Genomic DNA, 22,088 nt, shown 5'->3' with positions numbered 1-22,088 from the left:
CCACAGACACATCCACAGACCAGCACAGACCACAGACACATCCACAGACCACAGACACATCCTCAGACCACAGACCAGCACAGACCACAGACACATCCACAGACCACAGACACATCTACAGACCCATCCACAGACACATCCACAGACCACAGACACATCCACAGAAACATCCACAGACCAGAGACACATCCACAGACCACAGACACATCCACAGACCACAGACACATCCACAGACACATTCACAGACCACAGACACAGACCAGCACAGACCACAGACACAGACCAGCACAGACACATCAACAGACCAGAACAGACCACAGACACATCCACACACCAGCACAGACCACAGACCAGCACAGACCACAGACACATCCACAGACACATCCACAGACCACAGACACATCCACAGACCACAGACACATCCACAGACCACAGACACATCCACAGACCACAGACCAGCACAGACCACAGACACATCCTCAGACCACAGACCAGCACAGACCACAGACACATCCACAGACCACAGACACATCTACAGACCCATCCACAGACACATCCACAGACCACAGACACATCCACAAACACATCCACAGACCACAGACACATCCACAGACCACAGACACATCCACAGACACATTCACAGACCACAGACACAGACCAGCACAGACCACAGACACAGACCACAGACACATCCACAGACCAGCACAGACCACAGACACATCCACAGACCACAGACACATCCACAGACCACAGACACATACACAGACCAGCTCATACCACAGACCAGCACAGACACATCCACAGACCACAGACCAGCACAGACCACAGACCAGCACAGACCACAGACCAGCACAGACCACAGACACATCCTCAGACCACAGACCAGCACAGACCACAGACACATCCACAGACCAGCACAGACCACAGACACATCCACAGACCACAGACACATCCACAGACCACAGACCAGCACAGACCACAGACACATCCTCAGACCACAGACCAGCACAGACCACAGACCAGCACAGACACATCCACAGACCACAGACCAGAACAAACCACAGACACATCCTCAGACCACAGACCAGCACAGACCACAGACACATCCACAGACCAGCACAGACCACAGACACATCCACAGACCACAGACACATCCACAGACCACAGACCAGCACAGACCACAGACACATCCTCAGACCACAGACCAGCACAGACCACAGACACATCCACAGACCACAGACACATCTACAGACCCATCCACAGACACACCCACAGACCACAGACACATCCACAGACCACAGACACATCCACAGACCACAGACACATCCACAGACACATTCACAGACCACAGACACAGACCAGCACAGACCACAGACACAGACCAGCACAGACACATCAACAGACCAGAACAGACCACAGACACATCCACACACCAGCACAGACCACAGACCAGCACAGACCACAGACACATCCACAGACACATCCACAGACACATCCACAGACCACAGACACATCCACAGACCACAGACACATCCACAGACCACAGACACATCCACAGACCACAGACCAGCACAGACCACAGACACATCCTCAGACCACAGACCAGCACAGACCACAGACACATCCACAGACCACAGACACATCTACAGACCCATCCACAGACACATCCACAGACCACAGACACATCCACAAACACATCCACAGACCACAGACACATCCACAGACCACAGACAGATCCACAGACACATTCACAGACCACAGACACAGACCAGCACAGACCACAGACACAGACCACAGACACATCCACAGACCAGCACAGACCACAGACACATCCACAGACCACAGACACATCCACAGACCACAGACACATACACAGACCAGCTCATACCACAGACCAGCACAGACACATCCACAGACCACAGACCAGCACAGACCACAGACCAGCACAGACCACAGACCAGCACAGACCACAGACACATCCTCAGACCACAGACCAGCACAGACCACAGACACATCCACAGACCAGCACAGACCACAGACACATCCACAGACCACAGACACATCCACAGACCACAGACCAGCACAGACCACAGACACATCCTCAGACCACAGACCAGCACAGACCACAGACCAGCACAGACACATCCACAGACCACAGACCAGCACAAACCACAGACACATCCTCAGACCACAGACCAGCACAGACCACAGACACATCCACAGACCAGCACAGACCACAGACACATCCACAGACCACAGACACATCCACAGACCACAGACCAGCACAGACCACAGACACATCCTCAGACCACAGACCAGCACAGACCACAGACACATCCACAGACCACAGACACATCTACAGACCCATCCACAGACACACCCACAGACCACAGACACATCCACAGACCACAGACACATCCACAGACACATTCACAGACCACAGACACAGACCAGCACAGACCACAGACACAGACCAGCACAGACACATCAACAGACCAGAACAGACCACAGACACATCCACACACCAGCACAGACCACAGACCAGCACAGACCACAGACACATCCACAGACACATCCACAGACACATCCACAGACCACAGACACATCCACAGACCACAGACACATCCACAGACCACAGACACATCCACAGACCACAGACCAGCACAGACCACAGACACATCCTCAGACCACAGACCAGCACAGACCACAGACACATCCACAGACCACAGACACATCTACAGACCCATCCACAGACACATCCACAGACCACAGACACATCCACAAACACATCCACAGACCACAGACACATCCACAGACCACAGACAGATCCACAGACACATTCACAGACCACAGACACAGACCAGCACAGACCACAGACACAGACCACAGACACATCCACAGACCAGCACAGACCACAGACACATCCACAGACCACAGACACATCCACAGACCACAGACACATACACAGACCAGCTCATACCACAGACCAGCACAGACACATCCACAGACCACAGACCAGCACAGACCACAGACCAGCACAGACCACAGACCAGCACAGACCACAGACACATCCTCAGACCACAGACCAGCACAGACCACAGACACATCCACAGACCAGCACAGACCACAGACACATCCACAGACCACAGACACATCCACAGACCACAGACCAGCACAGACCACAGACACATCCTCAGACCACAGACCAGCACAGACCACAGACACATCCACAGACCACAGACCAGCACAAACCACAGACACATCCTCAGACCACAGACCAGCACAGACCACAGACACATCCACAGACCAGCACAGACCACAGACACATCCACAGACCACAGACACATCCACAGACCACAGACACATCCACAGACACATTCACAGACCACAGACACAGACCAGCACAGACCACAGACACAGACCAGCACAGACACATCAACAGACCAGAACAGACCACAGACACATCCACACACCAGCACAGACCACAGACACATCCACAGACACATCCACAGACACATCCACAGACCACAGACACATCCACAGACCACAGACACATCCACAGACCAGGGTTTCCGCCACGTTCATTTCAGTGCGGCGGTCCGCCACGCCTTCGTTCTTCCCCGCCACCCTTCGTGAAAATTCGGAGCCCGGCGTTTTTCCCGCGCTTGATCAGCGTTGCCCCGCCCTCTCTCGTTTCTGACACTGGAATTTGATCATCTCGACAGGACACCGGCTGTCAAACTGGACAACTGAATCCGAGGTATGTGGCGCTGAAATGATGTTTTTTTATATTTGTGAACAAGTTGTTGAACATTGTTCAAGGGTTATATCGGTAATATGTTGTAGACGTAGCCTACACAACACGGCTGGTTTCGCATGTTGCATCTATTTCGGGAGGCTACAGGTGAGGGCTTCTCTAGCCGTAATTCCTAAACGCACAGCTGTGTTCCAGTCCTGCACATGTAGCAGGGTGGCCGCGGGTCCTTAAAAAGTCTTAAATGGTATTAAATTTCATTTTTGTCAAATAAGGCCTTGAAAAGTCTTATTTTGTCTTAAAATTTCAACCAAAATGTCTTAAATTTGCCGGAGCTAAATTTAGGGGGGAATAATTCCGTCAGCCATGTGTTGAACTTCGGGGGTGGAAATCGGTAGTTAGTCATGCAGTGCCAACATAACGCGCGCGCGAGAGAGAGAGTGTGAGTATAGGACACAGCGAGAGAGAGAGACTGAAACATAACGCGAGAGAGAGAGAGAGAGCGAGAGCGCGCCTGTAAATAGCGAGAGAGAGAGACTGAAACATAATGCGAGAGAGAGAGAGAGACTGAAACATAACGCGAGAGAGAGAGAGAGAGCGAGAGCGCGCCTGTAAATAGCGAGAGAGAGAGACTGAAACATAATGCGAGAGAGAGAGAGAGACTGAAACATAACGCGAGAGAGAGAGAGAGAGCGAGAGCGCGCCTGTAAATAGCGAGAGAGAGAGACTGAAACATAATGCGAGAGAGAGAGAGAGAGAGAGAGAGAGAGACTGAAACATAATGCGCGCGCGAGAGAGAGAGATGAATTAAACAGTGATTAAACAGCTTCAACTTACGCAGGTGTCCACTCAGGCTCACTCACCTGGTGGAGTGAAAATCACGCTATGTTTCTGTTTCTGGAGCTGTCATAAAGCAAGGATGTAGGGCCCTAGAATAGAGGCACCCTAGAACAGCTCTGTGATGCATTTGTTTTCACGGTCCAGTAAACATTTTATTGTAATTAAATTAAAGATTAAAGATATTGATATGTATAATTTAACATTTTGTGTTGCACACTTTTACGTTTACCGTATCTGAAAAAAGAACAATAAGGATTTATTTTAAAGAAACCTACTTTTTGCAACTTTTTGTTTTAAGTGGGCATTTTTCAGTGACAGTTGGAAATAAAGAAAATAACTGGAAACATGTGTAATTGTGTTATATCGTGATATCATTAACGTGATATAAATTATCGGTTCCCAACCGGGGGGTCCTGCCACCGCACCTTCAAGGAAATCCTGGGGGAAACCCTGACAGACCACAGACACATCCACAGACCACAGACACATCCACAGACCACAGATACATCCACAGACCACAGACACATCCACAGACCACAGACACATCCACAGACCACAGACACATCCACAGACACATAAACAGACCAGCTCAGACCACAGATGCATCCACACACCACAGACACATCCACACACCACATCCACAGACCAGCACAGACCACAGACACATCCACAGACCACAGACACATCCACAGACCACAGACACATCCACAGACACATCCACAGACCACAGACACATCCACAGACACATATACAGACCAGCTCAGACCACAGACACATCCACAGACCACCTGCTGCTACTCACAGTCATCCGTCAGTCATTCCGTTCATCTGTCTGTCTGTTATTCCTTCTGTCAGTCAGTTATTTCGTTCATCTGTTATTCCATCAGTCATTCTGTCTGTACTAGGCCTGTTGTGATAACTATGTCATCGACTTATCATACGATATTGTTTTGTATCGCAATAATTTTCCATCTGTCATTCCACCCGTCTGTCAGTCACTCATTCAGTAGGTGTGTATCTTGTCAGTAAGGGGTTTATATATAAGGTGTGTCAGTGTGTTTGTAGGTGTGATTATTGACCTGGTGATGCCGATGTAGGCGATCTCGTGTCGGTTGTGGTTGTTGATGAGGGACAGGCCGAGGTTCTGCAGGGAGATGGTGATCTCCTGCTGGATCTGCTCCAGCTCCTCCGCCTGCCGGGCTTTAGTCACCACCGCCACGTCCTCGGTGAACAGCAGCACACGCTGACGCCCGTCCAGAAACGACACCCAGTGAACCTGAGCCAGAGAGTCACACGCGAACTGCCCACACTCGTCCTGAACACAACACACACACACCACACACACACAATATACTGTTACACACACTTTAATACGCCACACGCAAAATACCATCATACACTCCACATCAAAGAGTTTTAATCATTCTGACTGTCATTACTTGGGGTGGGACAAAATATCCATACTGCAATATATTGTATGGTTTTTGTTGGTGACACAAACAATAAGTGGTGTTAAATATGGATTTATGGACTTAAGCCCCGCCCCCAATTAAACTTATTAAATGTACTGCTTCATTACTCCACATGACGGCACTATAATCAAATGAATAGAGAGAATCAGTTTCTCTGATTTTGCTATTTATAGGTTTATATTTGAGTAAAATGAACATTGTTGTTTTATTCTATAAACTACAGACAACATTTCTCCCAAATTACAAATAAATATATTCTCATTTAGAGCATTTATTTACAGAAAATGAGAAATGACTGAAATAACAAAAAAGATGCAGAGCTTTCAGACCTCAAATAATACAAAGAAAACAAGTTCATATTCATAAAGTTTTAAGAGTTCAGAAATAATCAATATTTGGTGGAATAACCCTGGTTTTTAATCACAGTTTTAATTTCATGCATCTTGGCATCATGTTCTCCTCCACCAGTCTTACACACTGCTTTTGGATAACTTTATGCTGCTTTACTCCTGGTGTAAAAATTCAAGCAGTTCAGTTTGGTGGTTTGATGGTTTGTGATCATCCATCTTCCTCTTGATTATATTCCAGAGGTTTTATATTTGGTAAAATCAAAGAAACTCATCATTTTTAACTGCTCTCTTATTTTTTTCTAGAGCTGTATATATAAATACATAATTTCTGGTATTTGATTATTTAAGAGTATTTTATCCTCTTTAATAACACAGATGCTGTGAAGTATCGTAGAGAATTGTATTGTGACATATCAAGTATCACAGAATATATTACTAATTGTGTAACACGTGTAATTCGATAAAATAATGATTATAATACCTGTATAATTTATAAAAATGTAAATGTCTTACTTTGATCAGATCCAGCTCCCCGCTGTGACCCTGACACGTCCAGCACAGCTTCCTCACCCCCGCCGGATCATCCCACGCAAACCGCTGAGCCTCACCCGGATTCAGCTCCCGAGACGCCTCACACCCACTGTATATACACACACACACATTACATACACATTATATATACACACACACATTATATACACACACATACACATTATATATACACACACAATTATACACACACACATTGAGGTGAACATTGAATTCTGCGTGATTTGATCAGCCGTGGTTTTATGTTATTTGGATACAATCCGGGTTAGCACCCGAACATCCCTTTCAGACAGCTTCCTCTTACAGCGTCCACAGTTAATCCTGTTGGATGTGGTTGGTTCTTCTTGGTGGTATGCTGACATTACCCTGGATACCGTGGCTCTTGATGCATCACAAAGACTTGCTGTCTTGGTCACAGATGCTCCAGCAAGACGTGCACCAACAATTTGTCCTCTTTTGAACTCTGGTATGTCTCCCATAATGTTGTGTGCATTGTAATATTTAGAGCAGAACTGTGCTCTTACCCTGCTAATTGAACCTTCACACTCTGCTCTTACTGGTGCAATGTGCAATTAATGAAGATTGAACACCAGGCTGCTCCAATTTAGCCATGAAACCTAAAATCCCACACTAAAATGATGACAGGTGTTTCAGTTTCATTGTCCGTAATTACTGGCACCCTTTAAAATTTGTGAAAAGCTTTAAAAAATACATTTTATTTAATTGCAGAAGCATAATGTCAGTCTTAAAATAGAAAAAAGCAACCTTTAACTGTGAATAAAAAATATTTTTAAATTATATTATTGGCCCATAACAATTTCTTGAAAATAAATGTATTTGAACCATTTATGTCATTTCTACTGGAGTTTATAAACTGGATCAAAGTATCTAGGAACCTTTAATCAGTAATTCATCACTTCCTGTTTCCCTGGGGTATAAATATGGTGTTACACAGAGGCCTATTTCTCTCACACACACACACACACACACACACACACACACACACACACACACAGGGGGCGGAGCTGACCTCTGGCGGAAGGAGATCGTGACCCAGGGGGTGTGGTTAACCAGCAGGGCGGGAGCGGCTCCGTCGTAGTAGTCAGTGAAGCTGATGACGGTGGAGTGATCTGAGATGTTCACGTCTACGATGATCCCCCCAAACTGAGATCAGATAAAACCATACGATTAATAACGATCACCTGTTAACGATCACCTGTTAACAATCGCCTGGTAACAATCGCCTGGTAACAATCGCCTGGTAACAATCGCCTGGTAACAATCGCCTGGTAACAATCGCCTGTTAACAATCGCCTGTTAACAATCGCCTGGTAACAATCGCCTGTTAACAATCGCCTGTTAACAATCGCCTGGTAACAATCGCCTGTTAACAATCGCCTGTTAACAATCGCCTGGTAACAATCGCCTGTTAACGATCACCTGTTAACGATCACCTGTTAACAATCGCCTGGTAACAATCGCCTGGTAACAATCGCCTGGTAACAATCGCCTGTTAACGATCGCCTGGTAACAATCGCCTGTTAACGATCACCTGTTAACGATCACCTGTTACGATCGCCTGGTAACGATCACCTGTTAACGATCACCTGTTAACGATCACCTGTTAACGATCACCTGTTAACGATCACCTGTTAACGATCACCTGTTCATTATTTCACTCAGGTTATTTAAAGATGATGATGAAGCAGAATGCTACAGCTGTGCAGGACTAGAATAGTACCGTTAGCTGAGTTAATGTGATTTGCTGATGCTTTCTGCGTCTCTATTAGAGGTGAGTTTTATCTGCCTGTAGCCTGCTGCTAACCCCAGCTAGCACTGCTGCAGCAGCATTAGCATTAACGGCTAACCGCGCTAACTCTTTTGCCGTTCAGAGGTATATATATCGAACTGTGGTCTGTGTTTATTGTATTAAAGCAAGCTACATGGGACAAACTGTGAGCTAATATCTCCCGCAAGCGATTAGCCACTAATGCTAATGCTCACCTTAGTGCTGGAGTAATTTGTGAATCTAAGCTTACTGCAAATAAACTGAAGCTCTTTACTCACCGAAATAAACAGTTTCAGAGGAGAAATCTCTTAATGTAGATTAACATCCAGCACTTGTTTAAATAAAGACTTTTTTATTACAGTTTTGTTTATTTAGCTCGGCTTTACTTAACTTAGTTAGCGTCGCCTCACCCAGCGACGAGACCTGCTGAAATAAAGTTTTTCCTATAGTGTCTCTTATAATGCACCTTATAATCTGGTGCGCCTTATGTATGAAAATAGACCAAAAAAAACAGACGTTTATTGATAGTGCGCCTTACAGTGCGAACAATACAGTAATTCATCTGTAATTTGGAGTATGTGCCCGTGTTAAAGGTGATGATGCAGGAAGTTTTATGAGCTGTACAGGACTAGGATAGTAGCATTAGATAAGCTAATCTGATTTACTGTGTCTTCCTGCGTCTCTATCAGGGCTCCAGACTAACACTGTCCCACCGTCCCGGGAATAATACAAAATATATATAAGCAGCTCACAGGACGATAATAAAGCTCTTTTATTTTATTTCAGGAAGCTGAATCAGTGTGTGGTAAAGAGGTGAGGTGAACACTGACCTGCTCCATACTCAGCAGAGTCCCGTTATCCTGCTTATTGAAGAAGAAAGATTTGGAGGCGGATTCAGATCCGACCACCCGAACACACAACTTCCCCGTCCCCGACTCCGGCCACAGCGGCAAACACTAAAACACACAGTGTACAATTACCTTTCACTAAAATGAACATTGTTGTTTTATTCTATAAACTACAGACAACATTTCTCCCAAATTCCAAATAAAAATATTCTCATTTAGAGCATTTATTTACAGAAAATGAGAAATGTCTGAAATAACAAAAAAGATGCAGAACTTTCAGACCTCAAATAATGCAAAGAAAACAAGTTTATAAAGTAGTGCACTGAGCGTGCTCACAGTACCTCTTTAGAGGAGATGTAGTGCCACTTCCCGCTGACGTTCCCGTTCCCCATGTCGTTCTGCACCTCCCCCACCTCCAGCTCAAACGAGGATTTATTCACCAGCGTGTAGAACGGACTCATCGTCACGATCCGCGTCAGATTAAAACTGCTCATCTGGATGCTCACGCCCACCTACAACACACCAAAAACATTAAATACATCAGAGTAACGCTCAGAGTAACGCTCAGAGTTACGCTCAGAGTTACGCTCAAGAGTTACGCTCAAGAGTTACGCTCAAGAGTTACGCTCAAGAGTTACGCTCAAGAGTTACACTCAAGAGTTACGCTCAAGAGTTACGCTCAAGAGTTACGCACAGAGTTACGCTCAAGAGTTACGCTCAAGAGTTACGCTCAGAGTAACGCCCAAGAGTTACGCTCAAGAGTTACGCCCAAGAGTTACGCTCAAGAGTTACGCTCAAGAGTTACGCTCAAGAGTTACGCTCAAGAGTAACGCTCAAGAGTAACGCTCAGAGTTACGCTCAGAGTTACGCTCAGAGTTACGCTCAAGAGTAACGCTCAGAGTTACGCTCAGAGTTACGCTCAGAGTTACGCTCAGAGTAACGCTCAGAGTTACGCTCAGAGTTACGCTCAAGAGTTACGCTCAAGAGTTACGCTCAAGAGTTACGCTCAGAGTAACGCTCAGAGTTACGCTCAGAGTAACGCTCAGAGTTATGCTCAAGAGTTACGCTAAGAGTTACGCTCAAGAGTTACGCTCAGAGTAACGCTCAGAGTAACGCTCAGAGTTATGCTCAAGAGTTACGCTAAGAGTTACGCTCAAGAGTTACGCTCAAGAGTTACGCTCAAGAGTTACACTCAGAGTAACGCTCAAGAGTTACACTCAAGAGTTACACTCAGAGTAACGCTCAAGAGTTACACTCAAGAGTTACACTCAGAGTTACGCTCAGAGTTACGCTCAAGAGTTACACTCAAGAGTTACACTCAAGAGATACACTCAAGAGTTACACTCAGAGTAACGCCTCAGAGTTACACTCAAGAGTTACGCTCAAGAGTTACGCTCAAGAGTTACGCTCAAGAGTTACGCTCAAGAGTTACGCTCAGAGTAACGCCCAAGAGTTACGCTCAAGAGTTACACTCAAGAGTTACACTCAAGAGTTACGCTCAAGAGTTACGCTCAAGAGTTACGCACAGAGTTACACTCAAGAGTTACGCTCAAGAGTTACGCTCAGAGTAACGCCCAAGAGTTACGCCTCAGAGTTACGCTCAAGAGTTACTCTCAAGAGTAACGCTCAAGAGTAACGCTCAGAGTTACGCTCAGAGTTACGCTCAAGAGTTAAGCTCAAGAGTTAAGCTCAAGAGTTACGCTCAAGAGTTACGCTCAGAGTAACGCTCAGAGTAACGCTCAGAGTTACGCTCAGAGTAACGCTCAGAGTTATGCTCAAGAGTTACGCTAAGAGTTACGCTCAAGAGTTACGCTCAAGAGTAACGCTCAGAGTTATGCTCAAGAGTTACGCTAAGAGTTACGCTCAAGAGTTACGCTCAGAGTTACGCTCAAGAGTTACGCTCAGAGTAACGCTCAGAGTTATGCTCAAGAGTTACGCTCAGAGTTACGCTCAAGAGTTACGCTCAGAGTAACGCTCAGAGTTATGCTCAAGAGTTACGCTCAGAGTTACGCTTAAGAGTTACGCTCAGAGTAACGCTCAGAGTTATGCTCAAGAGTTACGCTAAGAGTTACGCTCAAGAGTTACGCTAAGAGTTACGCTCAAGAGTTACGCTCAGAGTAACGCTCAGAGTAACGCTCAGAGTAACGCTCAAGAGTTACACTCAAGAGTTACGCCCAAGAGTTACGCTCAAGAGTTACGCTCAAGAGTTACACTCAAGAGATACGCTCAGAGTAACGCTCAGAGTTAGGCTCAAGAGTTACGCTAAGAGTTACGCTCAAGAGTTACGCTCAGAGTAACGCTCAGAGTAACGCTCAGAGTTACGCTCAGAGTAACGCTCAGAGTTATGCTCAAGAGTTACGCTAAGAGTTACGCTAAGAGTAACGCTCAAGAGTTACGCTAAGAGTTACGCTCAAGAGTTACGCTCAAGAGTTACACTCAAGAGTTACGCTCAAGAGTTACGCACAGAGTTACGCACAGAGTTAGGCTCAAGAGTTACACTCAAGAGTTACGCTCAAGAGATACGCTCAGAGTAACGCTCAGAGTAACGCTCAGAGTAACGCTCAGAGTTACGCCCAAGAGTTACTTTCAGAGTTCCACTTAAAACCACACTCAGAGATACACTCAGAGTTCCTCTCAGAGTACCGTTCTGCAGGTACTACAGATTCTCACCAGGTAGTCCATGGTTTTGTCGGGGCAGCGGACGCAGCCGTAACTCCCCACAGTATCCAGAGAGAATCCTTCAGACCAGGAGCTGGTGGAGACGCACAGCTGCAGCTATAAACACAGAGAGACATGTGATTAATCACATGCAGCACTCATAACATTACATTACCACACATTACTCCAACATCACCTGAACTACTGTAATGTTATATGAGTTATACATATCCAGGTCCTTGATCCAGATCTGATGCCCCTTCTCAAAATTACTGAGCTTAATATTCTGCATAATGCTTCTACTGTATTTTTCGCACTATAAGGTGCACTGGATTATTAGGCGCACTATGCAAGACTAGTAAGGAACAGAGGCGTCGCCATGTTTTCCTTCTAATTCAGTAAAGCTGTAAAGCTAAGCTAAGTAAAAAAAACTGTAATGCTTAAAAATAAAACATTTTCTTTTAAAGTTAATCGAGTGCTGGATGTTAATCTACACAGATTTCTCTCCTGAAAACTGTTTATTTGGTGAGTAAAGTGCTTCTGTTTATTAACAGTAAGATTAGATTTCCAGACTTACACTAAGGCTAGGGGCAGCAGCATTAACATTAGCATTAGCAGCTAACCGCTAGTGCTAGCTGCAGTTAGCACTAGTAAATGGCACTCAACAGCACTACACTGAGGAACCCTGAGTGTTTGGGTAAGTCTGGGCGAAATTAGCTAGCAGTCCGTCCTACGTAGCTTATATATTGTATTATATATATATATATATATATATATATATATATATATATATATATATATATATATATATATATATATATATATATAATATATATATATATTAGTGATATATACTCATCTCCAACAGGGAAATAACAGTTAGCGGCTAATGCTAATGCTGCTCCAGTCTCTGTGCTGGAGAACTAAACTGCTCCTTAATACCTGACTGATAGAATTCATACATAAGGAGCACCGAATTATAAGGAGCTCTGATGATTTTTGGGTAAATTACAGGATTCTAAGTGCAGTAACATGTACTCTGTAGTACATTTGCTTGATAATAGATTTAGTTATTTAATTCTAATTTATCTTTCCTCTAATGTTTATAAGAGACTGGGGAAAAAGCATCATATCATGAGGAAAAAAGAAAAACAGGAACTCAGATGCTCTAGCTTTAGTACAGTTTGTAAATTTATGATATTGATATTGATATAGAATTACTAATGTCTCAACCTGGACATGTTTATAAAATGAGATAAAGGAGGAATCAGCTGCTGAAATGTAATATATCGTATCAGGCTGTATAGCTGGACTCACTTTGTTCTTGCTGAAAATGTTCTTCTTCCTGAAGGAGAACAGGATGACGTCTCTGAAGTCTGAGGGATGTTTGACGTAGGTGTCCTCCGCTCGGTACTGCAGGACGCGGGACGTCTTGTTGATGATCCAGTAGGGGCTGAAGACGGACAGGACCATCCTGCCGGCGGCGCGGGACACGTGCAGGCACACGTCCACGGTGAGCTGCTCACTGCTGTCGCTGGTGAAGCAGACGGGGAAGAACTCGGGGACGTCCGGGCGGATCTTCACGTGGCTGTTCCAGTTCCGGCCCTGATACTTCACCAGCACCAGCTCCATGATCTCCCCGCTGATGGAAGCGTTCAGGACGTCCGCCGTGCCGCCCTCCTGCAGCTCCTGGAACTCAGCAGAACCCTGAGAAACACACAGCCAGAAAAAGAGAGATTTAATATCTCACAATAACACACCAAAAAATAAAACTGCAATCCACATAATCACCAACAGAGGGAGCTCTACACACTGCAGACTGTAATCAGATCACATGACATAGTAGAATGAAGAAGAGTGAGGTAGAGTGAGGTTAGAGTGAAATAAAGTGAGGTAGAGTGAAGTATAGTGATGGTAGAGTAGAGTAGAATGAGGGTAGAGTGAGGTTAGAGTGAAGCAGAGTGAGGTACAGTGATGAAGAGTGAGGTAGAGTGAAGTACAGTGAGGTAGAGTAGAGTAGAATGAGGGTAGAGTGAGGTTAGAGTGAAGCAGAGTGAGGTACAGTGATGAAGAGTGAGGTAGAGTGAAGTACAGTGAGGTAGAGTAGAGTAGAATGAGGGTAGAGTGAGGTTAGAGTGAAGCAGAGTGAGGTACAGTGATGTAGAGTGAGGTAGAGTGAAGTAGAGTGAAGTAAAGGTGAGGTAACACGATTTAGAGCGAGAGTAGAGTGAGGGTAGTGTAAAGTAGAGCAATGTAGAGTGTAGAATAAAGTAGTGTACAGTAGAATAGAGCAGTGTACACTAGAATAGAACAGGGGTACAGTAGAGTAGAGCAATGTACAGTAGAATAGAGCAGTGAACAGTTAAATAGAGAAGTGGTACAGTAGAGTAGAGCGGTGTACAGTAGAGTAGAGCGGTGTACAGTAGAGTAGAGCGGTGTACAGTAGAATAGAGCAGTGAACAGTTAAATAGAGAAGTGGTACAGTAGAGTAGAGCGGTGTACAGTAGAGTAGAGCGGTGTACAGTAGAGTAGAGCGGTGTACAGTAGAATAGAGCAGTGGTACAGTAGAGTAGAGCGGTGTACAGAAGAATAGAGCAGTGTGCTGTAGAATAGAGCAATGTACAGTAGAATAGAGCAGTGAACAGTTAAATAGAGAAGTGGTACAGTAGAGTAGAGCGTTGTACAGTAGAGTAGAGCGGTGTACAGTAGAGTAGAGCGGTGTACAGTAGAATAGAGCAGTGAACAGTTAAATAGAGAAGTGGTACAGTAGAGTAGAGTGGTGTACAGTAGAGTAGAGCGGTGTACAGTAGAATAGAGCAGTGGTACAGTAGAGTAGAGCGGTGTACAGTAGAATAGAGCAGTGAACAGTTAAATAGAGAAGTGGTACAGTAGATTAGAGCGGTGTACAGTAGAATAGAGCAGTGGTACAATAGAGTAGAGCGGTGTACAGAAGAATAGAGCAGTGTGCTGTAGAGTAGAGCAATGTACAGTAGAATAGAGCAGTGAACAGTTAAATAGAGAAGTGGTACAGTAGAGTAGAGCGGTGTACAGTAGAGTAGAGCGGTGTACAGTAGAGTAGAGCGGTGTACAGTAGAATAGAGCAGTGAACAGTTAAATAGAGAAGTGGTACAGTAGAGTAGAGTGGTGTACAGTAGAGTAGAGCGGTGTACAGTAGAATAGAGCAGTGGTACAGTAGAGTAGAGCGGTGTACAGTAGAATAGAGCAGTGAACAGTTAAATAGAGAAGTGGTACAGTAGATTAGAGCGGTGTACAGTAGAATAGAGCAGTGGTACAGTAGAGTAGAGCGGTGTACAGAAGAATAGAGCAGTGTGCTGTAGAGTAGAGCAATGTACAGTAGAATAGAGCAGTGAACAGTTAAATAGAGAAGTGGTACAGTAGAGTAGAGCGGTGTACAGTAGAGTAGAGCGGTGTACAGTAGAGTAGTGTACAGTAGAGTAGAGCGGTGTACAGTAGAGTAGAGCGGTGTACAGTAGAATAGAGCAGTGAACAGTTAAATAGAGAAGTGGTACAGTAGAGTAGAGTGGTGTACAGTAGAGTAGAGCGGTGTACAGTAGAATAGAGCAGTGGTACAGTAGAGTAGAGCGGTGTACAGTAGAATAGAGCAGTGAACAGTTAAATAGAGCAGTGAACAGTTAAATAGAGAAGTGGTACAGTAGAGTAAAGCGGTGTACAGTAGAGTAGAGCGGTGTACAGTAGAGTAGAGCGGTGTACAGTAGAATAGAGCAGTGAACAGTTAAATAGAGAAGTGGTACAGTAGAGTAGAGCGGTGTACAGTAGAGTAGAGCGGTGTACAGTAGAGTAGTGTACAGTAGAATAGAGCAGTGGTACAGTAGAGTAGAGCGGTGTACAGAAGAATAGAGCAGTGTGCTGTAGAATAGAGCAATGTACAGTAGAATAGAGCAGTGAACAGTTAAATAGAGAAGTGGTACAGTAGAGTAGAGCGTTGTACAGTAGAGTAGAGCGGTGTACAGTAGAGTAGAGCGGTGTACAGTAGAATAGAGCAGTGAACAGTTAAATAGAGAAGTGGTACAGTAGAGTAGAGTGGTGTACAGTAGAGTAGAGCGGTGTACAGTAGAATAGAGCAGTGGTACAGTAGAGTAGAGCGGTGTACAGTAGAATAGAGCAGTGAACAGTTAAATAGAGCAGTGAACAGTTAAATAGAGAAGTGGTACAGTAGAGTAGAGCGGTGTACAGTAGAGTAGAGCGGTGTACAGTAGAGTAGAGCGGTGTACAGTAGAATAGAGCAGTGTACAGTAGAATAGAGCAGTTGTTTGGTACCTCCAGCAGGTAGCGGATGGAGTAGGGCAGCAGGTTCCTGACGGTCACCGGCGGGTGGAGGTGGATGACGTAGGCGGGGTCCCAGTCTCCCTCGCCGTGGCTGGTGATGTGGCTCAGGTCGTCCGGCACGGCGAGCGTGTTTACCACCAGCGGCAGGAAGCTGCTGTCGTGCGCCGGGCACTGCAGCACCGAGCGAACCTCCGAACTCACGTGAACCTGCTCCTTCCACGCGATGCACTTCGTCGACTGACGGTACTGACCCTCCAAACAACCGACCGGCAGTACGAACAACTGACACCTGCAGCACAAACCACACACACAGTATAATTACACACACATCAATTACACATACTCAAATTACAGATACTAAAATTACACACTATAGTTACACACATATCAATTACACATACTGAAATTACACATACACAAATTACATACTATAAATACACACACTATCATTACAAACACTAAAATTACACACACTATAATTACACACTAGTTACGCAAACTAATTATACACATCAATTACATATATTCTAGTTACAAATACTGTAATTATGCACACTATAATTACACAGACTCAAATAATGCACACATAAATTTCACTAACTTTAATTACACATACTCTAATAACATATTTAAATTACTCACACACGTTATTCACACCCAAATTGTGCATTTAATTACGCATACTCAAATTACGCATACTATAATTACGTATACTCTAATTACACACACACAAACACTAATCACACAACTCTCTATTTACACTCACTATTTACACTCACTAATCACACTCACTAATCACACTCACTATTTAGACTCACTAATCACACTCACTAATCACACTCACTAATCACACTCACTAATCACACTCACTAATCACACTCACTATTTACACTCACTAATCACACTCACTAATCACACTCACTATTTACACTCACTATTTACACTCACTATTTACACTCACTAATCACACTCACTAATCACACTCACTATTTACACTCACTAATCACACTCACTATTTACACTCACTAATCACACTCACTAATCACACTCACTATTTACACTCACTATTTACACTCACTAATCACACTCACTATTTACACTCACTAATCACACTCACTATTTACACTCACTATTTACACTCACTAATCACACTCACTATTTACACTCACTAATCACACTCACTATTTACACTCACTAATCACACTCACTATTACACTCACTATTACACTCACTAATCACACTCACTAATCACACTCACTATTACACTCACTAATCACACTCACTATTTACACTCACTAATCACACTCACTATTACACTCACTAATCACACTCACTATTACACTCACTAATCACACTCACTATTTACACTCACTAATCACACTCACTATTTACACTCACTAATCACACTCACTATTTACACTCACTAATCACACTCACTATTTACACTCACTATTTACACTCACTAATCACACTCACTAATCACACTCACTATTACACTCACTAATCACACTCACTATTTACACTCACTAATCACACTCACTATTACACTCACTAATCACACTCACTATTACACTCACTATTACACTCACTAATCACACTCACTATTTACACTCACTAATCACACTCACTATTTACACTCACTAATCACACTCACTATTACACTCACTAATCACACTCACTATTTACACTCACTAATCACACTCACCATTTACACTCACTAATCACACTCACTATTTACACTCACTAATCACACTCACTAATCACACTCACTAATCACACTCACTATTACACTCACTAATCACACTCACTATTACACTCACTAATCACACTCACTATTTACACTCACTATTACACTCACTATTACACTCACTAATCACACTCACTATTACACTCACTAATCACACTCACTAATCACACTCACTATTTACACTCACTAATCACACTCACTAATCACACTCACTAATCACACTCACTAATCACACTCACTAATCACACTCACTATTTACACTCACTAATCACACTCACTATTACACTCACTATTACACTCACTAATCACACTCACTATTTACACTCACTAATCACACTCACTATTTACACTCACTAATCACACTCACTATTTACACTCACTAATCACACTCACTAATCACACTCACTATTACACTCACTAATCACACTCACTATTACACTCACTAATCACACTCACTATTTACACTCACTAATCACACTCACTATTACACTCACTAATCACACTCACTATTTACACTCACTATTACACTCACTAATCACACTCACTATTTACACTCACTAATCACACTCACTATTTACACTCACTAATCACACTCACTATTTACACTCACTATTACACTCACTAATCACACTCACTATTACACTCACTAATCACACTCACTATTACACTCACTAATCACACTCACTAATCACACTCACTATTACACTCACTAATCACACTCACTATTACACTCACTAATCACACTCACTATTTACACTCACTAATCACACTCACTAATCACACTCACTATTACACTCACTAATCACACTCACTAATCACACTCACTATTTACACTCACTAATCACACTCACTATTACACTCACTATTTACACTCACTAATCACACTCACTAATCACACTCACTAATCACACTCACTAATCACACTCACTATTACACTCACTAATCACACTCACTATTTACACTCACTAATCACACTCACTAATCACACTCACTATTTACACTCACTAATCACACTCACTAATCACACTCACTAATCACACTCACTATTTACACTCACTATTTACACTCACTAATCACACTCACTAATCACACTCACTAATCACACTCACTATTACACTCACTAATCACACGCGGGTGAAAGCTGTACCTGTAGGAGTCCAGCGTGACGTGAGACTCTTTTTCGGGCTCGGCGACGCCGACGTTCACCAGTCCTCCCAGCTCCGGAGAATATTTCAGAATGGAGAACGGAACCGAGAAATGATTCTTAATCTACACACCAGAAAAATCACATTAAAATCACATTTATCACAGTTCTGTACTGATTTTACTATTTTATATATCAGTACTGTCTTTATAATCATATTTATACTCTGGTGATGAGGGGTCTCCTGACCTTTTCCTCACAAAATGAGATTAATAATATTTAACAAATGGTTACATGTTAGCAGGAAGAGCAGTGATTGGCTGTTGAGCTGTGCAGGTGATCTGATTGGACGCTGTACCTGTAGTGGTGATCTCACAGTGATGACTTTATTTCCCTCGGAGGCGTTAATCTGCAGCAGCACCGACACCGACTCCTCCAGCCCCGGCTTCCTCACGTTATACAACCGCCGGCCCGGCTTATCCACCGGGATCCCCGAGATCTCGCTGTAGCCCTCGGGCACTGCGCACACACCCACACCAACAACACTTAAAATCTATACTAAATACAATAAAATCAGACTTAAAATCTATACTAACTACAAAATATCAGACTTAAAATCTATACAAAAAAAATCAGACTTAAAATCTATGCTAACTACAAAAAAATCAGATTTAAAATCTATGCTAACTATAAAAATAAGACTTAAAATCTATACTAACAACAAAATATCAGTTTTAACATTCCACTTACAAAAGATCAGATTTAAAATCTATACAGTTTTAAAGCTCTACTGACTACAAAATATCAGTTTTAACATTCCACTTACTGAAACAGATTGATTTTAACACTATAACTACTAAAAAGATGATCGACTTAATACAAAAGATCAGTTTTAACATTCCACTTACTGAAATAGCTCAGTTTTAACTCTATACTTACTACAGAAGATCAGTTTTAAAGTTCTTCTCACTGAAAAAGCTCAGTTTTAATGCTCTACTTCCTACAAAAGATCAGTTTTAATGCTCTACCTATTTTAAAAAATCAGTTTTAACACTTTACTTACTAAACAAGATTAGTTTTAATGCTCTACCTATTTTAACTCGCTAAAAAATAATGTTCTGCTTACCAAAACAGATCAGTTTTAATGCTATACTTACTAAAAAAAAAACTCAGTTTGAACACTCTACTTACTTAAAAATCCATAATCTTAACCATAATCACACACACCGCCCACACTTATAACCATAAAATAAGATCAGTTTTGACGCACTACAGAATTTATTGAAAAAGCTGTTTTAATGCTCTACTCACTAGAAAAGTTCAGTTTTTAAGCTAAAATTTATTTAAAAAGCTCAGTTTTACAGCAATATTCACTAAAACGGCTCAGTTTTAACTAAAACGTGAGGTTTAAATGAGGTTTAAAACTGACTTTTTGGGCTGATCTAAACTCTAAAATCAGTAATGAATCAGGTGATGTAGCTGCAGTATTAAAGGGGGCGGAGTCAGGTAATGAATTAGGTGATGTAGCAGCAGATTAAAAGGGGGCGGAGTCAGGTAATGAATCAGGTGATGTAGCTGCAGATTAAAAGGGGGCGGAGTCAGACCGATGCTGAGGTTGAAGAGGCAGCTCTCTTGTCTCTGCAGGGCGGACAGTCGTCCTCGAGCTGAAGACTCGAATATAGAATACTCCAGATCCACGCTCTGGGCCACGCCCACGTGGTGCAGTTTTCCGCGGGAGGCGGAGTCAGCGATGCGCAGGTTGGCGCTGTGCTGGAGGATCAGCGGGATTCCCAGAGCGTTCCTGATGGTGAACGGAGCTTTCTCCTTCAGAGAGTGATCAAACGAGGAGGCGGTGCCCTCGGAGAAAGCCTGTCAATCAAACACAGATTAAAACAATTACACTTATTATAAATTTACATATCATTAATATATTAATTACTATTAACATTCGAGCAGAACAGCAGTAGAGCAGGGGTTAGCTATAGTATATCAACTCGGCAATCAGCTCTGTCTTTGGTGGATTGCTATTGTAACTGTGCAGCTACCTGGACGTGTTCAACAAACTCTTCTCAGCAGAGGAAACTGAGCTGCTGGTTGACGCTGTGAAGGAGCTCCAGCAGCTCATTTACGGGAACAGCAATGTTATTTTATTTACTATTCTGTTTATTGTTGATGTAAAAGTTGGGTTTGTGCTGCTGTGTGTTCATGTGTGTGTAATAAGTGGGGGTGTACGCTCGGCTCGGCACGGCGCCTGTGTTACCGAGATAGCGATGAACGTCTGACTGTTGGCGTCTGTCTAGGTTGTACTCAGTCAGTGGAGCTCCTGTGTTTTCTGTTACCAAGATAAACAAGATAAAACTCCAGAAATTATGCTAGTTGAATTGAGAAGTGAGTTGGTTGAAGGTTGAGCTGAGGGGTGTGTTGGAGGTTTTGGGTGGTGTGAGGGTGGAGAACCTGGGCGAGGTTGTGGAGGACGTTCAGGCAGCATTTGGACAGGGTGATGTTCATGGTGTCTTTAGAGCAGATGTTGATGGCAGTGCGAGGATCTGGCAACATCACAAAATCATCCCCCGGTACCGGACTCTTCTCCCTCACCGGATTATTCTTCATCTATACACACACACACACA

At 43.6% G+C, this 22,088-nt stretch overlaps 1 protein-coding gene across 10 annotated transcripts in view; it reads right to left on the bottom strand.

Moving 5' to 3' along the window:
- Positions 1-22,088, bottom strand: part of vps13c (vacuolar protein sorting 13 homolog C) — a 259,753-nt gene that overhangs the window by 83,347 nt on the left and 154,318 nt on the right. For all 10 annotated transcript variants that reach the window (XR_007434232.1, XR_007434233.1, XM_049473672.1 and 7 more), the window contains 12 exons: positions 21,914-22,069; positions 21,064-21,328; positions 19,818-19,978; positions 19,463-19,584; positions 16,560-16,857; positions 13,578-13,967; positions 12,273-12,377; positions 9,944-10,114; positions 9,585-9,710; positions 7,996-8,129; positions 6,930-7,056; positions 5,674-5,909 (listed from right to left, as the gene is read on the bottom strand). Coding sequence is in view for 8 of the 10 variants with exons in the window: in XM_049473672.1 (XP_049329629.1) it covers positions 5,674-5,909; positions 6,930-7,056; positions 7,996-8,129; positions 9,585-9,710; positions 9,944-10,114; positions 12,273-12,377; positions 13,578-13,967; positions 16,560-16,857; positions 19,463-19,584; positions 19,818-19,978; positions 21,064-21,328; positions 21,914-22,069 (2,291 nt within the window). In the remaining 2 variants the exon portion in view is untranslated. The remainder of the gene's footprint in view (positions 1-5,673; positions 5,910-6,929; positions 7,057-7,995; positions 8,130-9,584; positions 9,711-9,943; positions 10,115-12,272; positions 12,378-13,577; positions 13,968-16,559; positions 16,858-19,462; positions 19,585-19,817; positions 19,979-21,063; positions 21,329-21,913; positions 22,070-22,088) is intronic.

This window comes from Astyanax mexicanus, unplaced genomic scaffold (assembly GCF_023375975.1).
Source record: "Astyanax mexicanus isolate ESR-SI-001 unplaced genomic scaffold, AstMex3_surface scaffold_43, whole genome shotgun sequence".
NCBI classification, from domain to species: Eukaryota; Metazoa; Chordata; class Actinopteri; order Characiformes; family Acestrorhamphidae; genus Astyanax; species Astyanax mexicanus.
The sequence above is the reverse complement of the archived record's forward strand: the minus strand, read 5'-3'. Positions and strand labels throughout refer to the sequence as shown.